Below are 22,899 nucleotides of genomic sequence, written 5' to 3'. Positions count from 1 at the left end.
ATTTTTAACCGTTAACCCGTAGAATCGTTTCTTCAAACGAATATAATTTCGCGAATGTATATTATGTGTATTCCAACGAAGATCAAAGAGGCGAAAAGGAAAAGTTCAAGTTATATACACTGTGTGAAAATTTATCAACGAAATTCATATAATGAACGATATTTACAAATATCGAAAGAATCGTATCCAAGAACGTTTGTCTCTAGAGGGAGGAAAGTGGAATTACATTTTCCATTTAGATTTCGAAAGTGTCTTTATTATACACACAAATAACAAATTTTCACAATTTACGCTAGAAGTCACGATGGCAGGTATCCATGTCCCCGGAGAACGCTCGAGGCCGAGTTTTCTCCGCCAAATCTACGTAATATCACGATCGAATCAGACGTAGCTGCGAAACTTTCGAAACGATCTATTTTCACGATCGACAGTGTGTCTTTTATTGAAAACCTTTCTATATCGTACGTATACGACGCGCTATTGTTTAATAATAAATGAATGGAAGCGATAAATATTAACGACGCTATTATATTTAAAATAATTCGACGTTGGTGAAAGCTCGACGTTGTCTTCTTCCTCCGCGGAGGTAGAAAGTAATGTAAAGGCACTTGTCTCTCTTTCTTTGTAACCAGGCGGGCTACTTTTCGTCTAATCAGAGTGCATACGGCGCGTAGAATTTTCGAAATTGGTTTCTCTCGGCTTCTCTAATTTTATCGTAGATCGTCAACGAGGGATTCAACGGGAGAATGGAATTGATAAATGTTTATTTATTCGATTTAATCTATTACAAGGATGCATGGACGTATAGCCGATTTATCGATGACTTCAGTCAGAGACATCTTGTACGTTTTTAAATTTGCAAAAATATATATATATATATTCTTTTTTCTTTCTTACGCGAACTTGTGTGTGTATACCTAAATCTAACGACTTTATGCCGACTTTAAATGCTTAAACTTAATTTTTTCGTCGTCATTTTGTACAAATTTTACGAATATTCCGAATAATTATTAGAATAGATAGTAATTCTAACGAAGCCTTGTTCGAAAGCCTTGTCATTTAAATTATTGTCAATTACAATTCGCTTCTAAAGGATTAATTTCACTAAAAATTAGATAGAAACGATTCGATCGATTCTTCCTTTTCGATCCTCATCGTTATTAACGGAAGCTTCGCGGTAACCGACCTGCGGTTCAACGTGTCATTTACGCAATCGATGTAAAATAGCGAAAATAATTGTGCGTATCCTCTACTTAATTTACTTACTATTCGTACAGAATATCGTATATATATAAATTCGCTTACAGCATAGTTTGGAAAAATTACTACGCGTCTTAAACGAGCAATGTATCGTTGTGAACGAAACACACACTTTTCCCTGCTCTACTTCTCCAACCCTCGATTTCGAGGAATCGTTCGTGATAAACTCTTCCTTTCTTGGAGAAGAATCAAAGAAAAACCGGGCAGTGTATGCTGCTACAACCAATAGCTTTCCAATTTTTCAATTAACCGGTGCTCGAGGGTTGGAGGCAAGCCCATCACCTCTTCCACGTATCTTGGAAAACGAAACCCTAAAAGTTTTCGATTCGACAACGCACTCGATCACACTTGGAATCGATGCTCCGGGAGAAATTCCCTGATCACACGCTGGTGTAAGAGATCGGCTGCTGTTTCTTCGTATCGCCGTATCTACGAGGGCCACCGTCGTTCCCCGGATTCTTGGCCGACGCCTCGCTGTCCAACGAGTTGTCGCTGTTGTCGCTGTTGGGCCTCGACACCACAAGAACCTCGTTCACGTCCTGGAGCTGCGCGTTCTCGTAGCTCCTTCTGTTCCTCGCGTTCGCCGACTCGCAGTTGCCGAGTCGGAGGTGCTTCCTCGCGTATTCCGGGCTGGGATTCCACCGCGCTGATGACGCCTCGTAGAAGCCGGACTCGGGCGACGCGTTCGGCCCAGGAGACGAGATCTGTAACGGTGGAACAGGCGATTGTCCATTCTTCGAGCATGGAGACAAATTAGGATCGGAGAGGGAGGGAGATTTCGAGGATTTCTCCATCTCGATCATCAATCTGTCGTCGTTCGAGTTCACCCTTCTCCTCGTTTCCGCCTCCCCGAGAATCTCCCTCGACTGCCCCCTCGGCCAGATCGTCTTTCTCCCCTCTGTCTGCCGCTTCGACAAGTTGTTGCCACCCTCTTTGCTCTCGATGGGTATCAACAGATACTTCCTGGATCCGTGCAAGTTCCTTCTTGATCCGTCCAACGACCTCTTCTCCTCGTCCGAGCATCCTCGCAGTATATTCCTGTGATAGAGGCTCCTCCTCGAGCTGTTCAAAGATCTTCTCTCCTCGTCGAGGAGGTGTTTCGCCGCGTTTCTTCGCGCGGCCGAATTTTTCAGCAACGGGCTCCCCTCCCTCGACGTTTCCGGCTCTTCGAAGATGATCTCTCGGCTGTTCTTCAAGATCTCCTTGTTCACGGCGTCGGGCAGGTGTTGAAGATCGATCTCGCCCATCACCTGGATACCGTCCGGATCCAAGTCGAGGATCTTGAAGTGGGGATTGTCGTTTCGGATCGCGGCCAATGGTGGCCCGTGATAGGTCGGGTCTCTGTAAGCGTTTCGACCGACGATCGCCTCGTCCACGCTTGTCTCGCTTCTGCCGTAGTTGTCCACGTAGTTGAGATGATGGTTCGGATGATGATGGTTGTGATGATGATTGTGGTGATTCGTCGCGCGATGACCGCAATGGCACTGGCTCTCTTGACAGGACTCCGTTAGGAAATCCTCGTCGATTATTACCGTACCTGGAAAACAGCCTTCTACTTAGAGAATATCGAGCTTCGATCCCCCTTCCTTTCCAATCAATATATATATATGTGTTTGTGTGTGTGTGTGTATCTTTTTTCTTTTCTCTATCGCGAACAAATTTGGACGGTTAATTATCGTTCCGATAATAAGACGCGAGGAATGCATGCTTCGGCTCTAATCTCATTTCAATTATTTCAACAAGATTAACAAATTAACGAAGGTTAACCGAGGTTACGATACGGCAAACGTATCTCTCTTTAATTCTGATACCCCTTTTTTACCCGTTTCCGACAACCATTTCCATCTCGTATCCATTTTTCCTTTTTTTCTTTTTTGCGAAACGCGATAGCGAGCGAGATACGCCACGAGACAGACAACGCGAAACAGAACAGAGACACAGAAGCGCGAGATCTCCGATCGAACGGAAAATTGGGCAGAGATAAGAGGCATTCAACTCTTCCCGTTTAAACTCGGAATTGATTCGTTCGATTCCCCTTCGTAGAATCTTTGGTCTTTGCCTTGGAATCGTCTCGTTGGATCATCTTGATGGCCGTTGATTACGCGTGTTTTTCCCCTCTCTCTCTCTCTCTCTCTCTCTCTCTGACTACGTATTTTCCAGTTGGATCGGTCGAACGAGGGGATTCCGCAGACTAGGCCCCCGAGTTATCGTCGATCCATGGAATGTCGATCCGAAGTTTCGGCGATCCGTGCGAAGAGTGTCCTTGAGAGGCAAGGAACTCCGGGGCGTCCGCGTGGTCGGTGGTCAATATCACAGGCGCGGATTTCGGCTCGCTAGGAATTTTCCGCAGGCCTCCATCTACGATTACACACCAGCACCAAACAGAGGTCAGACAGGGAGGGAAATGAAACTTCCGTGAAACTTCCCGTTCCCGAGAAACTCGTGCGTTGCAAACAGGAGAAAGGGAGAGGGGAAGGGAAGGGGAGAGAGAGGCGAAAAGCGAAGAAAAGCGAAGCGGCAAGCTTTCGAGCGAGCGAGAGGAGGGGACGAAGCGAGTGGAAAAGAGGACACAGCGTGTGGTATCGATTAGTTTGATTCGCGTGTGCATCCCAATTAACGAAACGCGCTCGACGTCCTTGCCGTGTCGTTAGTGCTTGTTTGTGTGTTATCGAGCGATGCAAATTTTTAATTACACTCCGCTCTGCTAAAAATTGCCCACGAACGAACGTTTTTTGCGACGGATCAACATGTGTTTGTTCGTGCTCTTTCCTACAGCGAAACACGATCGATTGATCGGAGATCGGATGCAAACAGCGTCGCCTTCTAATCTTCTATCGAACGCGTTCAAAACTAAAACTCTCTATTCTAAATATATGCGAAATATAATATATATATATATATACATTTTGATATACCGTCTCGCTTACCGTTCCCGTGACGAAGCTCCTCCTGAGCCTTGTAAAATTCGGCGAGCTCCCTGCCCGAGCACAGGGGTGTGCCCACCTGCGTTGTGCTGTTGAACAACGAGTAATCCACCTCGTATCCCTGCCTCTCCTTCGAGTAAGTGACCATCGGCTCGAACCTGTGACCCCAAAGGATCTCCTGGGGAAGGTAGCTCGATCTCGCCTGGGTCGTTTGCCCCGTCGACTCGATCGTCCCCTCGAGGATGGCCACGATCTCGAACCTCTCCGTCAGCATGTCCTCCGCTGACATGTTGTAGAACGGGGAGTCCTCGTTTATTTTGTGAACGATCGTGGTCGGCCATATGAAGAACAGGTTCCCGTTCTGACCGTCCGTGCCCACCGCCAACTCCTGTTGATTCTGCGACAACACCTCCCCCTCCTTGGTCGTCCTCGACCTGATCAACTGGGCCCTGATCGCCGCCCCGATTATGTGACTCTTCCTCATGTCGCCCACCCGGAACATCAAGCACAGCTCACCGTCCCTTTGACAGATGACCGCGTTCCTCGAGAACAGCAACGTTTGAGTCCTCTGTTTCGGCCTGCTCATCTTCGCGAACACTATGCCAACCATGAACGCCTGAATCATCACGCCCACGATGCTCTGGATGCACATGACGAAGATCGCCTCGGGGCACTCCTCGGTCGTCCCTCGGCTCCCGTAACCGATCGTGTGCTGGGTCTCGATGCTGAACAGGAAGCAGCTCGTGAACGAGAATATGTTGTTCACGCAGGGCGTCCAGTTGTTCTCGATCTGGTAGGGCGGCAGGTGGCGTTCCTCGAAGTCGCCATGGCTGAACGCGATCAGCCACCAGATCACGGCGAAGCCGAGCCACGAGAGGACGAAGCTCAGGCTGAAGCAGAGCAGCATCCATCGCCATTGGGTGTCCACCAGGGTCGTGAAGATGTCGCGTAGGAAGCGCAGGGAACGTCGAGAGATACGGGATTGGAGCACGTTGCAGTCCCCGTTCTTCAGCACGGCGCGACGACGTAGCTTTCGCGTTGGCCATGCTCGATACCGACTCCTGCAAAAATGATCCGTCAACTGGATTTTTTTTTTTTTTTTTTTACATCGTTTTTAGATCTTTCGATAAAAAGTATGCAAAAAGCGAGAGATATCTGTGCGAATTAAAAAAACTCGTCGAGAAGAGTATTTTTCATAAATATTTGTTTGGTTCGAGAGGATAGATTAAAATTTAAATCGTTCCTTTTTTTTTTTTTTTTTTTTCTTTTCTCTAAATACGACGATCAATTTGCGCGAAAACAACGAAGATCGCGCGTTCGATAACGACTTATTCCACGAAAGATTCCTCGGATTGTTACAGATGCGAAATAAATCATGCACGTGGAACCGAATCTCGAACGTTTCGATCGCGAAACGTCTAATTACGCTGTACGTAATATGTGATATTTTTTTCTTTTTTTTTTTTTTTTTCTTCTCTTGCACAACAACAGAGGGAATAAATTATCTTCCCGACAACAAGAAGTCCGGAGAGACGTAAGATGATCGCGCTACGAAATTGTCGCCAAGGCCTCGCAGACTTTTGTACACGCGTCTCAACTTAATTTGAATCTGTCGCGGATTTGAATAACAAATTTCGTACACCGATATTGTTTCCCGCCCTCTCGTTCTCGCTCTCCTTATTCGATTACGAGTCACGGACTCGTTATGAAAATCCGTACGCTAGATTTGCGCGTAAATAGATGTTTTTTAAATCGTTATTTTCTCGAGGTGCGTGCAATACGCGAAATTTTTATTCCGCTAAGCGGATAAACGCGTTTATGGAAAAATTTTATGGCCTGGTTCGTAACGTGTACATTCCATTTACGAAAATAAATGGGGCTTTTTTTCTTTCTTTTCTTTTTCTTCTTCTTCCTAGAGTAGAAACACTCACGATGGATTTCTCCGCATTTTACGACATCTCGAAACTCGAATCTTTCCATGACAAACTTCGTCGATTATCTTTGTTCCGCAACTATCTTTCCAAAGCCGAAGCGCGCATTCGATCGATCGAGAGTCTATTCACGACGACGAATCTGTCCGCTCGGTTGATTCGTTTCGATTAGTTTAATTTCGCCGAATCCCGTTCCGTTCCCATTTTTACGATCGGTTTCGACCGTTCCTTTTAACGACGAGCAAAAATGATTCCACGTGCGATTGTTTTATCGTCCAGCACTGTTGCCACTTGCTTTCGATTCTTCCGCGTCCTCCAGTCCGGTTGAAAAACACTTTAAACAACTCGCGTTAATCGGATAATAAAAATCGCGAACGATTCGATCGATCTCGAAAAAAGCGATCTCGAAAAACAATCGCGGAGGAGAGAAGGAGAGCACGGGAGCGTGGTAGAGAATATCGCCGCGGCCAGTTCGATGATCCGTCTGGAGACCTTCGCGCTCGCCACCCTTTCATACTCGCCAGAAGGAAGTCGCCATTTTGACTCCGTACGATAACCGAGCAACTGTTATCTACCAATTTATTTATTGCCACGCGTGAATCAATCGGTGATTCGTCGACACGCGGACTCCTCTCGTTTTTAACGTCTCTCGTTTAAAACGTTTCGATAGGATTTCGCCGAATTTGGCAAAATTTTACACGTTCAAAAAAATATGCGCGACCAATCGATTTGGATTTCTATTTCCACGCACACACGCGCGTGCAGAACGAGCGTTGGATCTTCGTTGAACGTGATATTACACGACCTCGAATAATTCGTCGAGATATCGGTTGATGTTATGTTCTACTGTTATCGAGAATGATAACGCTAGTTCACAACAAAGGCGATTTTTCTTTTTTTTTTTTTTTAATTTTTATATTAAATGGAAAGAGAGAAAATAAATAGGAAGTAAAAATTGGAAGGAAAATATCGAGAATAGAGGGAATAGTTTAGCGGACCTTGAATTCTTCCCAAATTCTTTTCTTTCAAAATATTCCCAGACTCGCGAACCGAAATCTTAAATTAACACCTACGATATGGCACGATATTCCACGCGCGAAAAAAAAAAAAAAGAATTCACGAGAAACGTGTATGCGAATTTATATTTTAATTGTTTCCTCGTTACAATGAAACGAGGATGGAGGGAGACGTGTGAAATATAATCGCGTATCGAATTAAATTAACGGATGGCGAGAGGCAGAGGGAGGATTGAGTTCGAAAAAAAAAAATATAACATTCGTTTATTAATTTTCGTTGTAGACGAATAACTAAAGGCTTCCACTTATTCCGCTTATTGATAAACTGTGCTCGATTCTATGTTGAAATTTTACCTGCTTCTGAAAGAGGAAGAATTCGAACTCTTCTGCACTTTTACTATAACAGGTGCGGGTTGGCTCAACGATGTCAACAATTTTTCCTTCTCCTCCCCCCTATCCGGCGAGGACGACTTCGAAATTGGATCTTTCGCAACGTTCCCATTCATTTCTGCTTCTTCTTTTTCCTCTCTTCCTTTCTTTTTTTTTTCCCCTTTTATCACGACTTTTTGCCGGAAATATCTCACCTCGCGACTTCAACGATGATTTTCCTCGTTGCGATATTCCTCCTCATGCTTTGCCTAAATAATCGCAAAGTTTCTCGTTCGTCGATTTTCTCGACCAATTTCTAATCTTCGCACGATCGGTACGTGACGGTGTTCGCAACGAGATATCGATGCGTTCACGATGCAATCGCAATCCCTCGTTTCTTATCGGTAAGGATCAGTGGTTTAAGGATTTTTTTTTTTCCCCTCTCTGTGCATCGTGCAAACATTTCCCCCCAGCGCGATCTTAACGTTTTCACGCGATTCGTACAGATAACGGGCAACTTACGATTTATCGACGAGCGAAAGAATTTCTTTCACACACGCGTTTCGTAAATACGGAAATTAATTAATAAATTTTCGTTTCCTCGACAGATAATACCTGAATAATCTGTTATTTTTTTCTTTCTTTCTTTTTTTTTGTCGATTCTTCTAAAAAAACTCGTAACAGTCGTAAATATATCTTTCTTAACGCGCACGATTTTATAATTGCGAAATAGATTCGTCGTTCGTTGAAGCGATATTCCGAAAAAAGAAAAAAATCAGCGGAGAAACGGGATTACTTCCCGCATTTGCGTTCCTCCGGTGAGCCTTTCACTTATCGTCTCACGATCTCTGAACGGTTTGTTCCGATATAATTATTGAAAGGATTAACAAAACAAAAAAAAAAGAGAAAAGTCTTTTATCCTCCGCTGTTTCGTCGACTTTTTTTTTTTTTCTTCTCTTTTCTTATTTCGCCGCTCGCGTCAAACGAACACAACACGGAGGGAACTCACTACTCGAAACTCTCACTTCTGCTCTTTCCTCTTCCCTTATAAACCCGATCGATCCAATTTGTCTTCGATCGTGTTTCGTTTCTTCTCTGATTCTTCTCTCCAAAAAAAGTCTCGCTTTTTCTTTCTTTCTTTTTTTTCTCAAGAAATCGAATCCCTTCCCGGATCCATTCTAAAATTTCGTGTCTCGCCTCGGTTCTCCGTTCTTCTTTTTTTTTTTTTTATCCGTCGAGAAAAAGCGCGCGAGACGGAAGCCGAAGAAAAGAGACTTAAAGCTGCGTTGGATGAATAGCTGGCGAGTTTGATGGTGGAGTATCTACTGATGTACGAGCAATGATGTAGGACGTCTTATACGAGCCAATACCTGGCCAGCGGTCTCCACTTATCAGCCACTAACAATAACGTTTGTTCTTTTCATTTGCGAGAAAATGGACTGATTACGTCACGCGTAATGCTTCCTTCATCGGCCTGTTTTCGTACTCTTTTAATATCGATTATAATATCCACGCTTTTTCCCTCCGCTTCACCCCATCCTCCTTCCATTTTCATCTTTTTTCCCTTCTCGAAACATCGACGTTGTCCTTCCTCGAACAAACTCCTTTTCACTCTACGCGCGAATATACTTTCCCCGCTCTTTTTTCTTTTTTTTGTAAACTCTCATGAAAAAAAAAAAAAAGAAAAAAACCAAGAATTTTTTTACCTTTAACAACAACTATCCAAGAGTTCCTCTAGACCAGAGCTCGTCTTCTTCGAAAAATCACTGGTTTTTTATAGTGTCGCGAGCCACCTCGCGATTCGTCCAAGGGACATTAAACGCTATCTGCCGTTATTGCAAAAAAGAGAGAGAGAGAGAGAGAGAATCTTTTCGAAGAAATAGAGGAGAACAAGGTTCGCGGTTTGATACACTCGTCACCCTGAATTCGCACTATCTGTTTCTCGTCGAGGACGAGGAGGAGGTGCACTCGCCGATAACGTCCCTCCTCCTCATCGCGCCACGAGTTTCCGATCTTTCACTGATTCTCGTTTCGAATCGCTGAAAGTCGCGGGACACGTGTTATCAGCGGGCAGCCACAATCTCCTTATCGCACGCTCGAAATCGGTGATCGAAACGAGCGCGAAAGCGAATTTTTCTCGATTCTCCACCCCATCGATGATCGCTTCTTTTTTTTTTTATCGATTTCGCTCGAAAATTGTCCTTTTTTTATTTATAACGAGATAAGCGATTCCCGACAGAGAAATAACGCTTCCAGATTATTCCTTTCGAAGAGAATCGATACCGATTCGAGATCGATATTGCGATCGAATTTGTACACTTTGTACAAAAGGAATATATAGACGTGGCGTGAAAAAATTATTAGATATTCGGTAGCGCGAGATAGTGGAAAGTCGTAGAGTCAATTTGCACGCTTTATCTATATAACACGTATTAGTTTCGTGGATACTCGAAACGTGTTACGTTTGCCAAGGTATCACGCGTTATGATTTATCTCGAACGACTTATCTTTTCGCCAAGTCTCTCTGCCGATTTGTCAAGCTTGGGAAACCTTGATTTTCGAATAGGTGGCGATTTTTAAACGATCGCGAGAGAACCATTAATTCTTCTTTCTCTTCCGATCGATTCGTATATAACGTTTCGGGCAGAATGTTTTGCACGAAAAAATATTGGGAACAGGTCGTCGAGGCGAAACCGGAAGGGGTCGATCAACACACCGGTAAACGTTGAATCGCATTAGCTGTTAGTAATTTATTCGCATTATAATGGCGCTATCCCATAGCAGAAGAGGTCGTATCGTTTGTAGGCGTCAATTGAGAACGATATTAATTCTCGAGAGGAGCGACAAGCTCGAAAGCGTGGCCTCACGCGTGTTTGCACAACTATATAACTCTATATAGAGGGACATCTATTCCTCTGCCTCTTTACTTCGTTTTCCACAAAAATACACGTCCAACTCCATTTTCATCCTCGCCGTAAAAATTCTCCGTGAATTATCCAATTCGTTTGAATTGGCGGTATAACACGTTTCCCCACGGCGGTTTAAAACGACTCCGACTTTAAATGGAAAAGGAAAAAAAAAATTCATCAAGCTTCCATTCACCGATGACGACCGATTGCATGCAAATCGAGTCTTCGAACAGGTTCTGTATCGATCATATGGAAAAATCTCGTTCTGCTCGATGATTGCCATTGTCATAGTTGATTAATTGCTTGCAACGTAATACGGGATAATCCCGACTCGACAGATATGAAAAATTTACAAAACAGAAGGAGAAAAGTACTTAAAGAAAAAAAGAAAAAAGAAACAAGTTTCACGAATATATACACGTAATTGAAATTCGTCGACGAATATATATATTTTTAAAACAATTTCATTTATATATATATATATATTATTCATGCGAATATATTACACGTTCATAATCATATTTTACCAAGGAAAGAACAAAAAAAAAAAAAAAAAAGATACTTGTGTTATACTTGCTGGAAAGAGAGAGAGAGAAAAGGTATATATTCTACCTCTTCGAAGAAAACCAACCAGCAGTCTCGTTTCTCGCGCCGTTTGCACGATCGATGCGCGACGAATCTCGTCCTTCTTCCGATCGATACGCTCGATCTCCCCTCGCACGACATCCAGCTGCCCACTTCCGGTTACCGCCACCTCACCTTTCCCCGACCGTTTAAAATGGATCAAAAGCGGCGCATTAATATGATCGGGCGCGTTAAAGCGGACTGTAGGTCGAGCCTCTTATTGCGAGCTGTCCAACCGCACCGTCCACGGCTTCGATAACGAGCTTTTAATTAAACTAACGAGATCGAACGAGCCACCGAGTTCCTCGCTCGGCCGAAGATTTTTCCTTTTCGACCATCCGAGTCGACGATTCTTTTCTCTCTTTTTCTTTAGTTTCTTTTTTTTTTTTTTTTTTTAACTCGAAAATTTTCACGCAAAAAGAATTTCGCTCGATCGAAACGAAACACGCGAGCGAGGAGAGTGAATTTATTTTTCTGAGAGCTGTTAATTACGTAGCTATTAACGAGATTGGTGAAACAACGAGCCGGTGTCTGTGAAATTGACGGGAACGAAATCGAAGAGTATATCGAGATTGTGGGTTTGAAAATTTCGACAATTTTTCTCTTCATCTTTGCGCGAAATTTCTCTTTATCGTTCCGAATAAACGCGATATTTCATTTCTATATCCGGAAATATCGATTACCACGATTATCTGTTGCATCTTTAATCCGTGTTGATACAGGATTAGTCGAGGTAATAATTGGATTACCGAACGTTTAACGTTTCAATCTACCTGCCTCCTATCGGCTTAGATAATACTTATCTATTTATTATCGTCCGCAGTGATTAATCGAGCGTAATAATAATAACGATAACTCGTGCATTCCTTCTCTGGAATATTTCGTCGCAGAATTCATTTCGAGGAGACGCGTCTCAATTTTCTTCTTCAAAATTCAAATTGATTAATTCGCGTACTTGACGCGTATTATTAACTCGAAAGACGTTACGATACGGAAGAACCGTCTGGATTCGAAGATCGTCTTTCGTTCAGGAAACGGGAAATCCGATACATTCGCGAGGAATCGTTACGAGTTCCCGCGATTAACTCTCTGGTTCCGCGATCACAGATTAATTCGGTGACCTTTCTTGCAAGGTGAATCAACGTACTCCGTCAACGTTATCCGTGGAAATTAAATCCGAGATATAATAAATTGAGATAACAATCGATAACAATCAAATATCCGTATTTTAATAAAAATACCATAACCCGTTTCTGTTATACATATCCTCGCCGCTATTCCAATTAAAGAAGAGATAGCTGTTTTGCTCAAGTATTCTCTTTGCCATGGAATTTCCGCTCCAAACAAAGCACGCGGAGAGAATCGAGGAATTAAGATTCCAGCGAAACGAAGAAATTCTCGAAGAAACCAATACCTTTTCCATTCATCGATATGATATATATATATATATTATAGAATTCTTCGTATAACGCACGCCTAATTAAAATCTAACGTATCTAGATATGTTTATTTTTTTTCCCCTCTAACTTAACAACTTTAAACATATTTTTCATCGACGAACATTCCACGAATGTTCTCGATTAACACGAGTTAACACGCGAACGCCGCGCGTATTTTCCTTTTTCGTTCCCATAAATTTTACAATTGACGCGTAATAATACGCGTTTCTCTCGACTTCGTTCGATAAACGACTACGACAGGTTGATAATAGGTTGACAATTGAAATTGGAGACGGAAGGGTAAACAGTGTGGCGTAAATATTGGATAGGGAACGGTTCAGTTTAGTTTAGTGGAAACGTATCGCGTCCCGTTCGCGTTAACAGGGCTCGATAAATTGCAACTGGTGATGGATCGATGATGGGTGATTGACAAGTGTACGCGACGAAGAGTAACTATAGAATTACTCGGCGTGTGTGTTTTTCAACGATGAAACCGCCATGATAAATGACCGGTAAAAAGCGACGTTCGGTCGGCGATTATGCAAGACGATCGCATATATCCACGCGTTACATCCGAATCGCTAATTAATTTTATCGATCCCGATAACTTGGTTCGATAACTTTGAACTTGAACAATTGCCCTTGAAATATACATATACATTTTTTTTTTTTTTTTTTTTTTTTTTAATTCACACGATACAGATAAATCGATATTTTTCCAATTGATATTTTCGAAGCCGCGTGTAGACGGCCGGCGCCAGAACACGTCGCGAATGACTAGCTCAAACAAAAACGTAACCATCTTTTTTGCCGAGAACGATATTCCCGAGATACGCTACCTTGAGAATCGGCCACGTGATTCGTCGTCCGCCGTTTCGTTCTCTAATCGTCTCGCGATTACGTTTGCTTTTCCATCATCATCTAATCACGCTCGCACTTTTTTCTCTTCACGCGTTACGCAAAATATATCGCAGAACCGATCGAATCTTTGACTTTAAATTTTCTTATACGGATCATCTTATTAAAGATTATCCGATTTCGTCGTGATCGATGGAAAAAAAAAGACGAGAAATATCGGGACTCACCTGGTAGAATCCTGGCGACCGACGCCACCACCGATGCTGCTGCTCTGGGTGCTCACCCTGACCAGGGTGACGTATCTGGGCAGGCTGGACAAGGTTCCCGTGTTCCTCTGCTCGAGCAAGGGTGAGTCGGCCGTGTTCGGATTCTCCTGCAGCTGCCTTCTGTCCTCGTTATCCTTCTCCTCCTCCTCCTCGATCGTGCCGGGAAGACGAAACAGCTTCTGTGGCTCCTCCATTGGCCACCCGATCCCCTCGCTTCACGAATGAATATCTCCGTTTAAAATATCAAACTCACTCCACCTCCGCTCGCCCTCTCCTCTTTCTTTACTATCTATTCGCTCACCGAGATTTACCTTTCTTCTTTCCGTTTTCACGACTCCGAAACTCGCCCTTTTCTTGTCGCTTGTCTTGCCTTGTGTTCGTAACTCGTTTCCTCCTCGTGAGTTCCTTTCTCAGAGTAGGACAGAGAGAGACAGAGAGAGAGAGAGAGAGGAAAGAAAGAAGGAGAGAAAGTGAAATGAAGTTTTGGAATCAGGAACGGCGACGATGACTTTTCTTCGTCCAGGATGAATGAAGTCGGTGGAAGTGGCCACGCGACGATGACTCACGGCCGTTGAGGAGCAAAGTTCTGTTTTCTGCCATCGTTTCTTCGTTTCCTCTCACTTTCCTCCGGCATCCACACCGCCCTTCCGTTCGCGGAATCCCACCATTCCTCGTCCCTACGGCCGGCAATCGGTGTCACTGTTTAATCGACGTGTTTCTTCTGCGCTATTTCTTTTATATTATTCTCCTTTTTTTTTTCTCTTTTCCTTCTTTTCCTTTTTTTTTTTTTCCTTCCCTCTTTCGCCCGAGACGCGCCGTCTCATTGGTCGATTGACACGAAACAGGAGGTAGTAAGGGGGGTGAACAGGATGCCGATGAATTTGCGTCACGCTTAAGGCAAGCTCCCGTACGACGATGCGACGATGACGCGATAGTTGTTTCCGGTTTCTAGAGAATCTTTCAGGAATCTTTTCTCTCCTTTTTTTTTTTTCACGGGTATATAATAATCGGTATAAAAATATCGGTATATAAGCAAAGAGAAAAAAATGTTATCTTTTTCTTTCTAATTCACGATTCCATTTATTTTCTTTAATTGTGTAATTGATGTAAGTAATATGATTCTACGAATATCTAAAAATATCATTGTTGCGATCATTCTTATTGTTTCGCAACGTTTTTCGATTTTTTTCTTTTTTCTTCTTCTTCTTCTTCTTCTCTCAGGAAAGAATCGTCGAAGGAAACGGAATCGTTCGCATTCTTGCGAATCCAACTCGTGGTTCGAACTCGAGAGATGAAAAAGAAAAAAGAGAGAGAAAGAAAAAAAGACGAGAGAGATAAAATGGGACGGAGAAAAAATGCAGAGAGGAACAATGGTCAGATTAGAGTCATTTGATGAGGTATTGCATAATTTTAGAGATTTTTATCGATTGGAAGGAGTCGTAATGTATATGAATCATGCGAGAGCCACGTCACAATCATCGAACAAAATTTTCGTCGATCGAAGGAAATAATAGTTTCCCGGTAAATGTGAATCGATCGTTTCCACGATTCTCGACGCGATTTTTATCGTTCTACACCGCGAATAATATTATAATCGGCGAAATACTTGTGATACTCTCGACGCAACGTAAAAATGCAAATATCTGCACAAATAACGCTTATCTGGCTCTCTGGCGACATAAATTATATTCCACCAGGTACGTGATTCACCGAATATCTCTTCGCGAGTGCGTTTTTATCGCGGTCTTGTCAACTTTTGCGATAACTTGGACAGAGACGAGAGAAGAAGAAGAAGAAGAAGAAGAAGAAGAAGGTGCGCGCGCGTCTACGTGTTTCGAGGAACGATCCATAAATCATGGACAATGGTACCGTTATCCGAATGCGAAAAGAGCGAAAGTATAGACCGTTAGTCGGGCCGAAAAAAAAAAAAAAAAAAAGAAAAGAAAAGGCGAACAAATCGATGGTTTGTTTTTTCTTCTCCAGGCGAAAACGACGATCGATCATCATAAAAGCGTTTCGTCCCATTCGTTTCGTTTGATCTTCGAACGATCTCTCCGCGAGAATCGAATATTATTCGTCCAACGAAAGTACGAATTTCTCCTCGCTTCGCATGCCTTTTAAAAAAAAGAACAAATCCAAAGTGGAAAATTGATGGCTCGAGACGAAATATCGATATATACACTTGCGAGAAGCGAATTCTTCGAAAATTTATTTCTGAATCTAGGAATGAAAAAAAAAAAAGAAATAAACGAAAAAAAAAAACAAAATGAAATAAAGGAAAGAGGGAAGTTCTCTTCTGCCAAAGTGAAAAAAATGATCGATCAAAAATCCTACGAACCCGTAATATCAAAGATAGGTAACAAGGACGAATAGTGATCCACGAAATTTTATATAATCTACAGATGGTCACTGTGTTGCCTTGTTTTCCCGCGTTTTCCGCAGCTGGAGCAGCGCACGTAAGCGCGTCGCACTCGCAACTGTTTCAGATTCCCTCGGCCGTTGCACGAGATCGTGCCAACGGATGCCATGGCGTTTACGTCTTATGGCGGGGATAATGCAGACACGGTGCCACATACGCGCGTTACACGCTTGCCACGTGTGCCTGAAACGTTCGCGATCGTTATTCGCGAATTTCGCCGGATGCGAAACCCCCTCTTCGAATTTTTCGCCCGGCTCCAATTTATCCCGGCTTAAATTTATGCCTACCTTTCTCTCTCTCTCTCTCTCTTTTCATCTATCCATCCAATCTTTCTTTCTTTCTTCTTTTTTTTATCGATAATCCAGAAGAAACGGAGAATTGGATTGGACGTTGTAAACGAACGAAGAATCGCGAAAGATTCGTTGTTGGTCATTTTATATAATGTATAAGAGAGAGAGAGAGAGAGAGAGAGAGAGAGAGAGAGAGAGAGAGAGAGAGAGAAGTGTAATCGGTAAAGAATTGTGAAAATGAGCTGTTCGAAGAGATTTTCATTTCAACAATTTTGTCGAGGATGATGTGGATCTATTTTTGATTATTTTTATTCGAAGAGAGAGAAAAATGCTACGGGCGTAGAAACGGATCTACACCTCGATAAAACTCCTCGATAGAAGCTTCCGATAACAACGATTCTCAAATAACGAAACTTTTCACATTTGTGAGTTTCTGTTCGAAAAATTGGTCGGAGAAGAGAGATAAAAAGAAAAAATCATCGGAGGAGGAACTATTCCATGCGCTCCCACGTTAAAAACGTTAAAAACAATATTCTTCCAACGAAAAATTGCTCCTTGTCGTAGTACGACGTGCAATTTGGAACTCGTTCGAGTCCCTCGTCTCGAGTGTTTGTTAACAAACAAGTGAACCATCTCGCGAGCACTCGTCGTATTCGCTCGAGGGCCCCGCGTCTTTTTTTTTTTTTTTTCTTCTTCGTTTTTAATTGAAAAAAGCCTCGACCGTTCTTTTTAAGCACGCGAGGAGAGAATGGTTTGGATCGATGGATATCGCGGTATAATTGCTCGGTTTAATCGTGTGCGTGATCAACCACACGCCACGTTTCCGGTAAAGGGAGAGCGTGGTAGAAACTCTTGCGCACGTGAACATCGGTTCGGTTGGCCGGCATGATTCTTGCGGTTCAATTCGCATTATCCACAGATGATCCGTATCCGTCAAGTAATTGGATAATCGTGTTACACACCGGTTTGTCCGTCGAGAAACTCGAGCGCTGGTTTCAATTCGGGGGAAGTAAATACGCGTGGAACGTTTCGAGTCGAAATCTTTCTTACTCGGATTCGTTTTGGAATTATCTTGGTACATGAAAGCTTCTTAAAGCTTGGAAAAAGTTTGGAGAGTTGAAATTGATCTTCTGGAAAGAAGATCGGGAAAGGATAGAATCCATCGAATTACGAAAATGATCGATAAAAGATGGAGAAGAAGATCGGCTTTGTCTTTATCTACTTGATAAGAAAGAAAAAGAATCTTGAGAAATATATTTACGTACGCGTTACACATCTGATTTACGACGCGTGTTGCAAAAGCGATCGACGAAGAGATGAAAAGAATTTCCAAGAATTTCAACCTCCTTCTCCTTCCCTGGCAAATTCTTTGATTTACCCTCCAGAGTTCTCGTTAAGACAGCTTGTTTCAAGGGTTATTAAACAGCACGATCGGGAAATCATAGGATCACTTACTTACTCGTATTTTCCTTAAGTTAACGTTTCCGCGTTTCGAAAGATAAAAATGTACACAAAGAAACTCGAGAATTCTTCCTTTCGCGTTATCCTTTCCTTCTCGGATTAAATCACTTCTCTGTCGATCGACGATTTAATATTTATCGCGAATTAATTCTTCATTGAAGCCGAGCGTAAATGCGAATAGAGAGAGAGAGAGAGAGAGAGAGACTCGCGTAGTATTCAAAACAACTATTCATTCACTCACTGTTATATACGGGTACCTTATGTTATCATTGTTATCCCTTCTACGAAGTGCGAAGAAGTCACTGATGTATTTATCGATGATATCTCCAGCGAATAAGAAAAAAAAAAAAAAAAAGAAAAAAGGAAGAAGAAGTTGTCATCTCTTTCTCTCTCTCTCTCTCTCTCTTTTTTGTTCTTTCGTTTTAAATTAAAATTAAACGACCCTGAAGAAATCTCTCGGTTATCCGTTGTCGCGATAAGCGAATTTGCATAAATTTTTTTCTTCACACACAATTGACTGAGAGTAGTAAATCTCGTAGGGTGACGACTATATTATTAAAGCGATTAAACGATTCGCGAGAAAACATCTGTCGACGGGTTTTAAAAACTAATTTTAAAACGTAGACCGAGTAACACCAGTTGAGTTCGCAAACAAATAAACATTTCGAAACGCACGAAGATAGGGAGAATCGTTAAAAATTTATCAAACGTATTATATAAACGCGAGAATAAAGAATAAAGAAGAATAAAAAATTGTCTCGAGAAAGATTCGCGTCTCTCGTCCCTTTCGACAAAAATCCATGTTTCGTGCTGTCAGTTTTCGTGATCACACACGGAATCGCGCACGATGGACTGATTCGTGGAAGGAAGGAGGATCGACACGCGATCGGATGTTTGCCGGCCGCATTAATCACCGGATCATCATCCGACCGGCCGTGTTTCGTCGTTCCTTTCCGCCGTGCATGGATCACGTGAACCACCGGCAAAACGATTCATCGAGTCCCGATCAATTAACGCATTCCCTCACGTCACGTCGACGTTTACCTTTCAAACGAGGCAGGGATGCCAACCGCCAAGATCCATCGTATCCGCGCGCGACGCCTAACCAACGCCAACCTTCCTCCTCCTTCACCACGAAATTCCCCGTGTTCCCCGTCGTTTTGTTTCGCGTCTCGATTTTCGGTTTCGAAAGAAAAGAGAAAAAAGAAAAGAAAAAAGGAAGAAATAAGGGAACAACACGCGCGTGATTCCACGGTTACGCACCTTACGTTGAATTTCAATCTCGAGTCATTGACACGATGATTGGCCACGTGGTCTTCCGCCACTCCACTCCCAGATGTCGTTCGATCGACGCTGCGTCACTTTTCGAATTTTCCCGCCACGTCGCGAAAACTCGGTACGAGATCACGGAGCGACACGTTGACGGTTTGCGAGCCGGGTTGGGAGGATTGGAACCGCGTTGAACGATGGAAAAAGGGCGGAGGAGATGCGAGGTCTCGGTTGAAACCTCGTGAAACTGCGATCGCGTTGGCAACCAGCGTCGTAGCGAGCAGCGAGCTTGCCCAGTGACGTCAACGCACCTTCCTCGCCCGCCTTTATCCCTACCATTTTCTCTTTTACCTAGCCTTTTCCTCCTACTTCTCAACGAGATCGAGGATCGTCGATCAGCATTGAGTCACGTATACACACATTCGCCGCGGCTCGTCTCTCCTCGTTTGCCGCTTCTCCTCTTCTTCTTCTTCTTCTTCTTCTTCTCGTTTCTCTCCATCCCTTTGCTATCTCGAATCAAATTCTCCTTCCACTTTCACCTTTTCGATCGAAAAGATCGAAACGTCACACCCGTAGAAAAATCGATTCCTCGTTTACCAGTAAAAGGTAATTTTCTCTCTCTCTTATCGATCGATTTTTTTTTTTTTACGTTGGCATCGAAGGATGCAAGGTTGACTGTTCGAATTCTCGCCGGGAACCGATGTCGACGATGGAAAGAAAGTTACCGATCCGTTGGTCAGGCTTCGTTGGCGAACCTTGACGAGTTTATGAGAATTCATAAAGGCTATGTTTACACAGGCGCTCGTAGCATTCGTATCGTACGAAGATGACGCGCATATTCGATGAGATTTGAAAATGCGCGGACCATGAACGCGGTTGATTCAGACATTCGACTTTTTTCGGATCGTTTTCCAATTATAATTAACCGCTGTTCCTTGTTCCCGTTATTCGAAGAAGAAGAAGAAGAAAAAATTATACCAACATTTCAACCTTTAACCTCTCTCGTTACATTTTTTACTTTCGTAAAGATCCATTCTGTTCGAAGCTGCATCGAACGAATCAGTCCCAGCCCCATTCGTCGTTAAATCGATCCGATGAGATATCAACCGAGCGTGCAACCGACCGTGCTCCTCTCGTAATAATAAAACAACAACAGCTGGTGGCCCGAAATTATCCATTGAAGCAATCATTCGCGATACGTTAGATTTCGCCCCATGCAGGTTCTCAACTATTATCCCATTCTCGTTAACAACACGAGCTCGTTAGTCGTTCTAATTTTTTTTCGTGGATCGTTTCGCTTCGCGGAGCACGTGCGGCTACGGTTTGTGTGCGCGCCACCACCGGTGCACGCTAATGCGCACTAACAGGGCCAAGTGTGTACACCGGTAACCCACTAATGGGGGACACACTTCGCCGTGATAATAACCAATTACGTCAACGAGGCCGGAGGGCACGACCGTGACGTTTCCATCGCGCCACCATCTTCCACGATGCTAACCGCCATTATCTCCCTACGATCTCGCTATCGCTATCGTTATCGCTTAATTGGAATCGTCGCGGTTAAACCGCGCCGTTCTTATACCGTTTTTTTTTCGAATATCTTCTCGATATTTTCAATTCCTCCTTTTTTCCTTCTTCGTGAATCGAGTACGTTTCGAGTAGATATTCCTCGTGAATTTTTTCGCAGACATCTGATTCGCCGTTAAATGATCAAATCATATGGCTATTATAGGGTTTTTTTCGAATATTTTTTTCGATTCCTCCCTTTCCCTCGTGAATCGTACGCTTCGAGTAGATAATTTAGAAATCATTTCCTCGTGAATTTTTTCGAGGACGTCTGATTCGTTGTTAAATGGTTAAACCATGCGGATGTTATACCGTTTTTTTCGAATATTTTTTCGATATTTTCAATTCCTCCTTCTTCGCGAATCGTACGTTTCGAGTAGATAATTTAGAAATCATTTCCTCGCGAATTTCTTTTATAGGATTTTTTTTATATCTTTTCGATATTTTCAATTCCAGTTTTTCCCTCCTCTCTAGATAATTTAGAAATAATTTAGAATTTCTTCGCGAATATCTGATTAAATGGAACCACGCGGCTGTTATAGGGTTTTTTTCGAATATCTTTTCGATTCCTCCTCCAATTTTTCCCTTCTTCTCTCGTGAATCGTACGTTTCGAGTAGATAATTTAGAAATCATTTTCTCGCGAATTTCTTCGTTGTTAAATGGAACCACGAGTAACGGTTTCACACCGTTTCGGAAGAGCGATTGCACGCGCCGATCTCTATAATTACGAGTCGCGACGTCACTCATTCATTCGTGCACCGAGATTCCGTGCATTTTTCCTGGCAATTTCTCGCGAGGGGGAGGGGAGGAAAAGCGCGTGACACGATCCAACGTACGAGTGCAGGAACGTACGCGGTTTCAAAAGTGTGACAACCTTCGATCACGGCTATCTTGGTCACGATTGTCGTGAAAATGAGGCGAACGAGGCGCGCAATAAAATTGTTTTTCAAGTAATTATTCATTCTCACGCCCTCGAACGATCCGCGATAATTTTATCGCGCGTCTTCGATCCGCGAGCTTGCTGACTCTTTTTCTTTTCTTTTTTTTACCTTCTCGTACCACTCTTTCTCGCCTTTCGTTCCGTTGCGATAATATAATATTAAAACCTTCGTTTTTTTCTCGAATTATTTTTAACTCGATATTGAGAAATATCGCTCGAATAATCGATCGAGTTTGAATTGAAAAAGAATCGTCGCGCGAAGAATTATTCTTATTCCTCGTCGCTACGACGCTAATTTGTCCTTTAGCTTATTTTTAACTCGACGTCTATTTTTACATCGTTGGAAGAATTGTTCGAGTAAATAAAGAAAACGTAAAAGAAATTGTTACTTGTATCAAATATATATATATATATATACGTTGAAACATAAATCACATATGGTGAAAGTTCGTAGAACAGTTTTGATATATATATATAGCTTTTATATAAATCCTGTTCTTTCGTCTCGCGATTCTTTTTTTCCTTTTCTTCGAATTCGTTTCGCTCGCCTGGCGGCGAAGATAAAGTCGAGTTTGCAATTTAAGTTAGAATTCGTTAGATGGAATTTAGTTGATTGGAGGAAGAGGCTGCGGTCGGAGGTGCGAATACAGAAACACGCGAATCATCGTAACCTAGCGCGAGTATAATCAGTTCGAGGACAGTTTCAGAGGATGTCGCAATTCGCGTTGCAAGGTGATACGCTTCGCCGTTTTTCTATTCTCGTGCAACGCGCCGTCATTCTAGACACTGTTCATTGTCGACCACGAAACAATGGCTGTTTTGAATGAGAAAAGGAGGGATCCCGCGATAACTCGGTTGCGGAATAGGAGGGAAGAGGAAAAAAAAAAAAAGAGAGAGAGAAAAATCAAGAAGCATAATTCCACCCGGTAAATCTGACGTAATACGAAATGGTCAATGATCTCATAAAAGATAGAGCAGATCTATGGAAGGACGATTTTTTTTCTTTCATACGAAATCTAAATGGACAAATTTATTCTCTTCGACGAGTGTTCTTCGATCGTAATCACGAGAAGATATTTTTTTCTAGATCCTGAAAGGATAGTCGAAATTTCCTTTTTTTTTTTTTTTATTCTCGCTCCTCTTTGCCATCTTTCAATTTGCCATCCTTTGGATTACTTTTATCTTCGATCGTTGAAAGAATCGGCCGAGAGGATAAGGAAAATTGTTACTCGTCGAAAATTTCGTTCGATTCCACGATAAATCGGAATTCGATCGGAATATAAAAAAGAAAAAAAAAAATCTTCGACTTTAACACGTTCGCAACTTTCACTTTCGATCCAAGGGAACAGCTTCTAGG

The 22,899-nt window shown here is 42.8% G+C and overlaps 2 protein-coding genes across 6 annotated transcripts in view; both read right to left on the bottom strand.

Annotated features, from left to right (window-relative positions):
* Positions 1 to 234: 234 nt before the first annotated feature.
* LOC100871820 (uncharacterized) lies at positions 235 to 13,790 on the bottom strand. Of its 2 annotated transcripts, none has more exons than XM_031917367.2 (3): positions 13,558 to 13,790; positions 4,188 to 5,245; positions 235 to 2,797 (listed from the first exon to the last, which is right to left on the bottom strand). In XM_031917367.2, the coding sequence occupies exons 1-3, from the start codon at positions 13,788 to 13,790 to the stop codon at positions 1,641 to 1,643; spliced, it is 2,448 nt and encodes an 815-aa protein (XP_031773227.1). In that variant the 3' UTR covers positions 235 to 1,640. The 2 variants fall into 2 exon arrangements, with proteins under 2 accessions (XP_031773227.1, XP_031773228.1); XM_031917368.2 differs by lacking the exon at positions 13,558 to 13,790 and adding an exon at positions 7,486 to 7,652.
* The window catches only part of LOC100871940 (inward rectifier potassium channel irk-1), a 23,649-nt gene continuing 14,424 nt past the window's right edge, over positions 13,675 to 22,899 (bottom strand). For 3 of the 4 annotated variants that reach the window (XM_031917372.2, XM_086909230.1, XM_086909232.1), the window contains one exon: positions 14,019 to 14,273. The gene's annotated coding sequence lies outside the window, so the exon portion shown is untranslated. Of the gene's footprint in view, positions 13,810 to 14,018; positions 14,274 to 22,899 lie in introns of those variants that run through there. The other variant, XM_086909231.1, reaches the window with a different exon arrangement.

The sequence above is a fragment of the Apis florea genome, unplaced genomic scaffold (genome assembly GCF_048593485.1).
Source record: "Apis florea isolate Af1SG1 unplaced genomic scaffold, ASM4859348v1 contig_3081_pilon, whole genome shotgun sequence".
Lineage (NCBI taxonomy): Eukaryota > Metazoa > Arthropoda > Insecta > Hymenoptera > Apidae > Apis > Apis florea.
This window is presented reverse-complemented; position numbering and strand designations above follow the sequence as displayed.

Coding starts and splice junctions, on each gene's coding strand:
- LOC100871820 (XM_031917367.2), bottom strand. CDS start 13,790: ATGGAGGAGCCACAGAAGCTGTTTCGTCTTCCCGGCACGATCGAGGAG. Junction 5,246..13,557: donor GGTCGCCAGGATTCTACCAG/GTGAGTCCCGAT, acceptor TCATTTTTGCAG/GAGTCGGTATCGAGCATGGC. Junction 2,798..4,187: donor GGAGCTTCGTCACGGGAACG/GTAAGCGAGACG, acceptor GCTGTTTTCCAG/GTACGGTAATAATCGACGAG.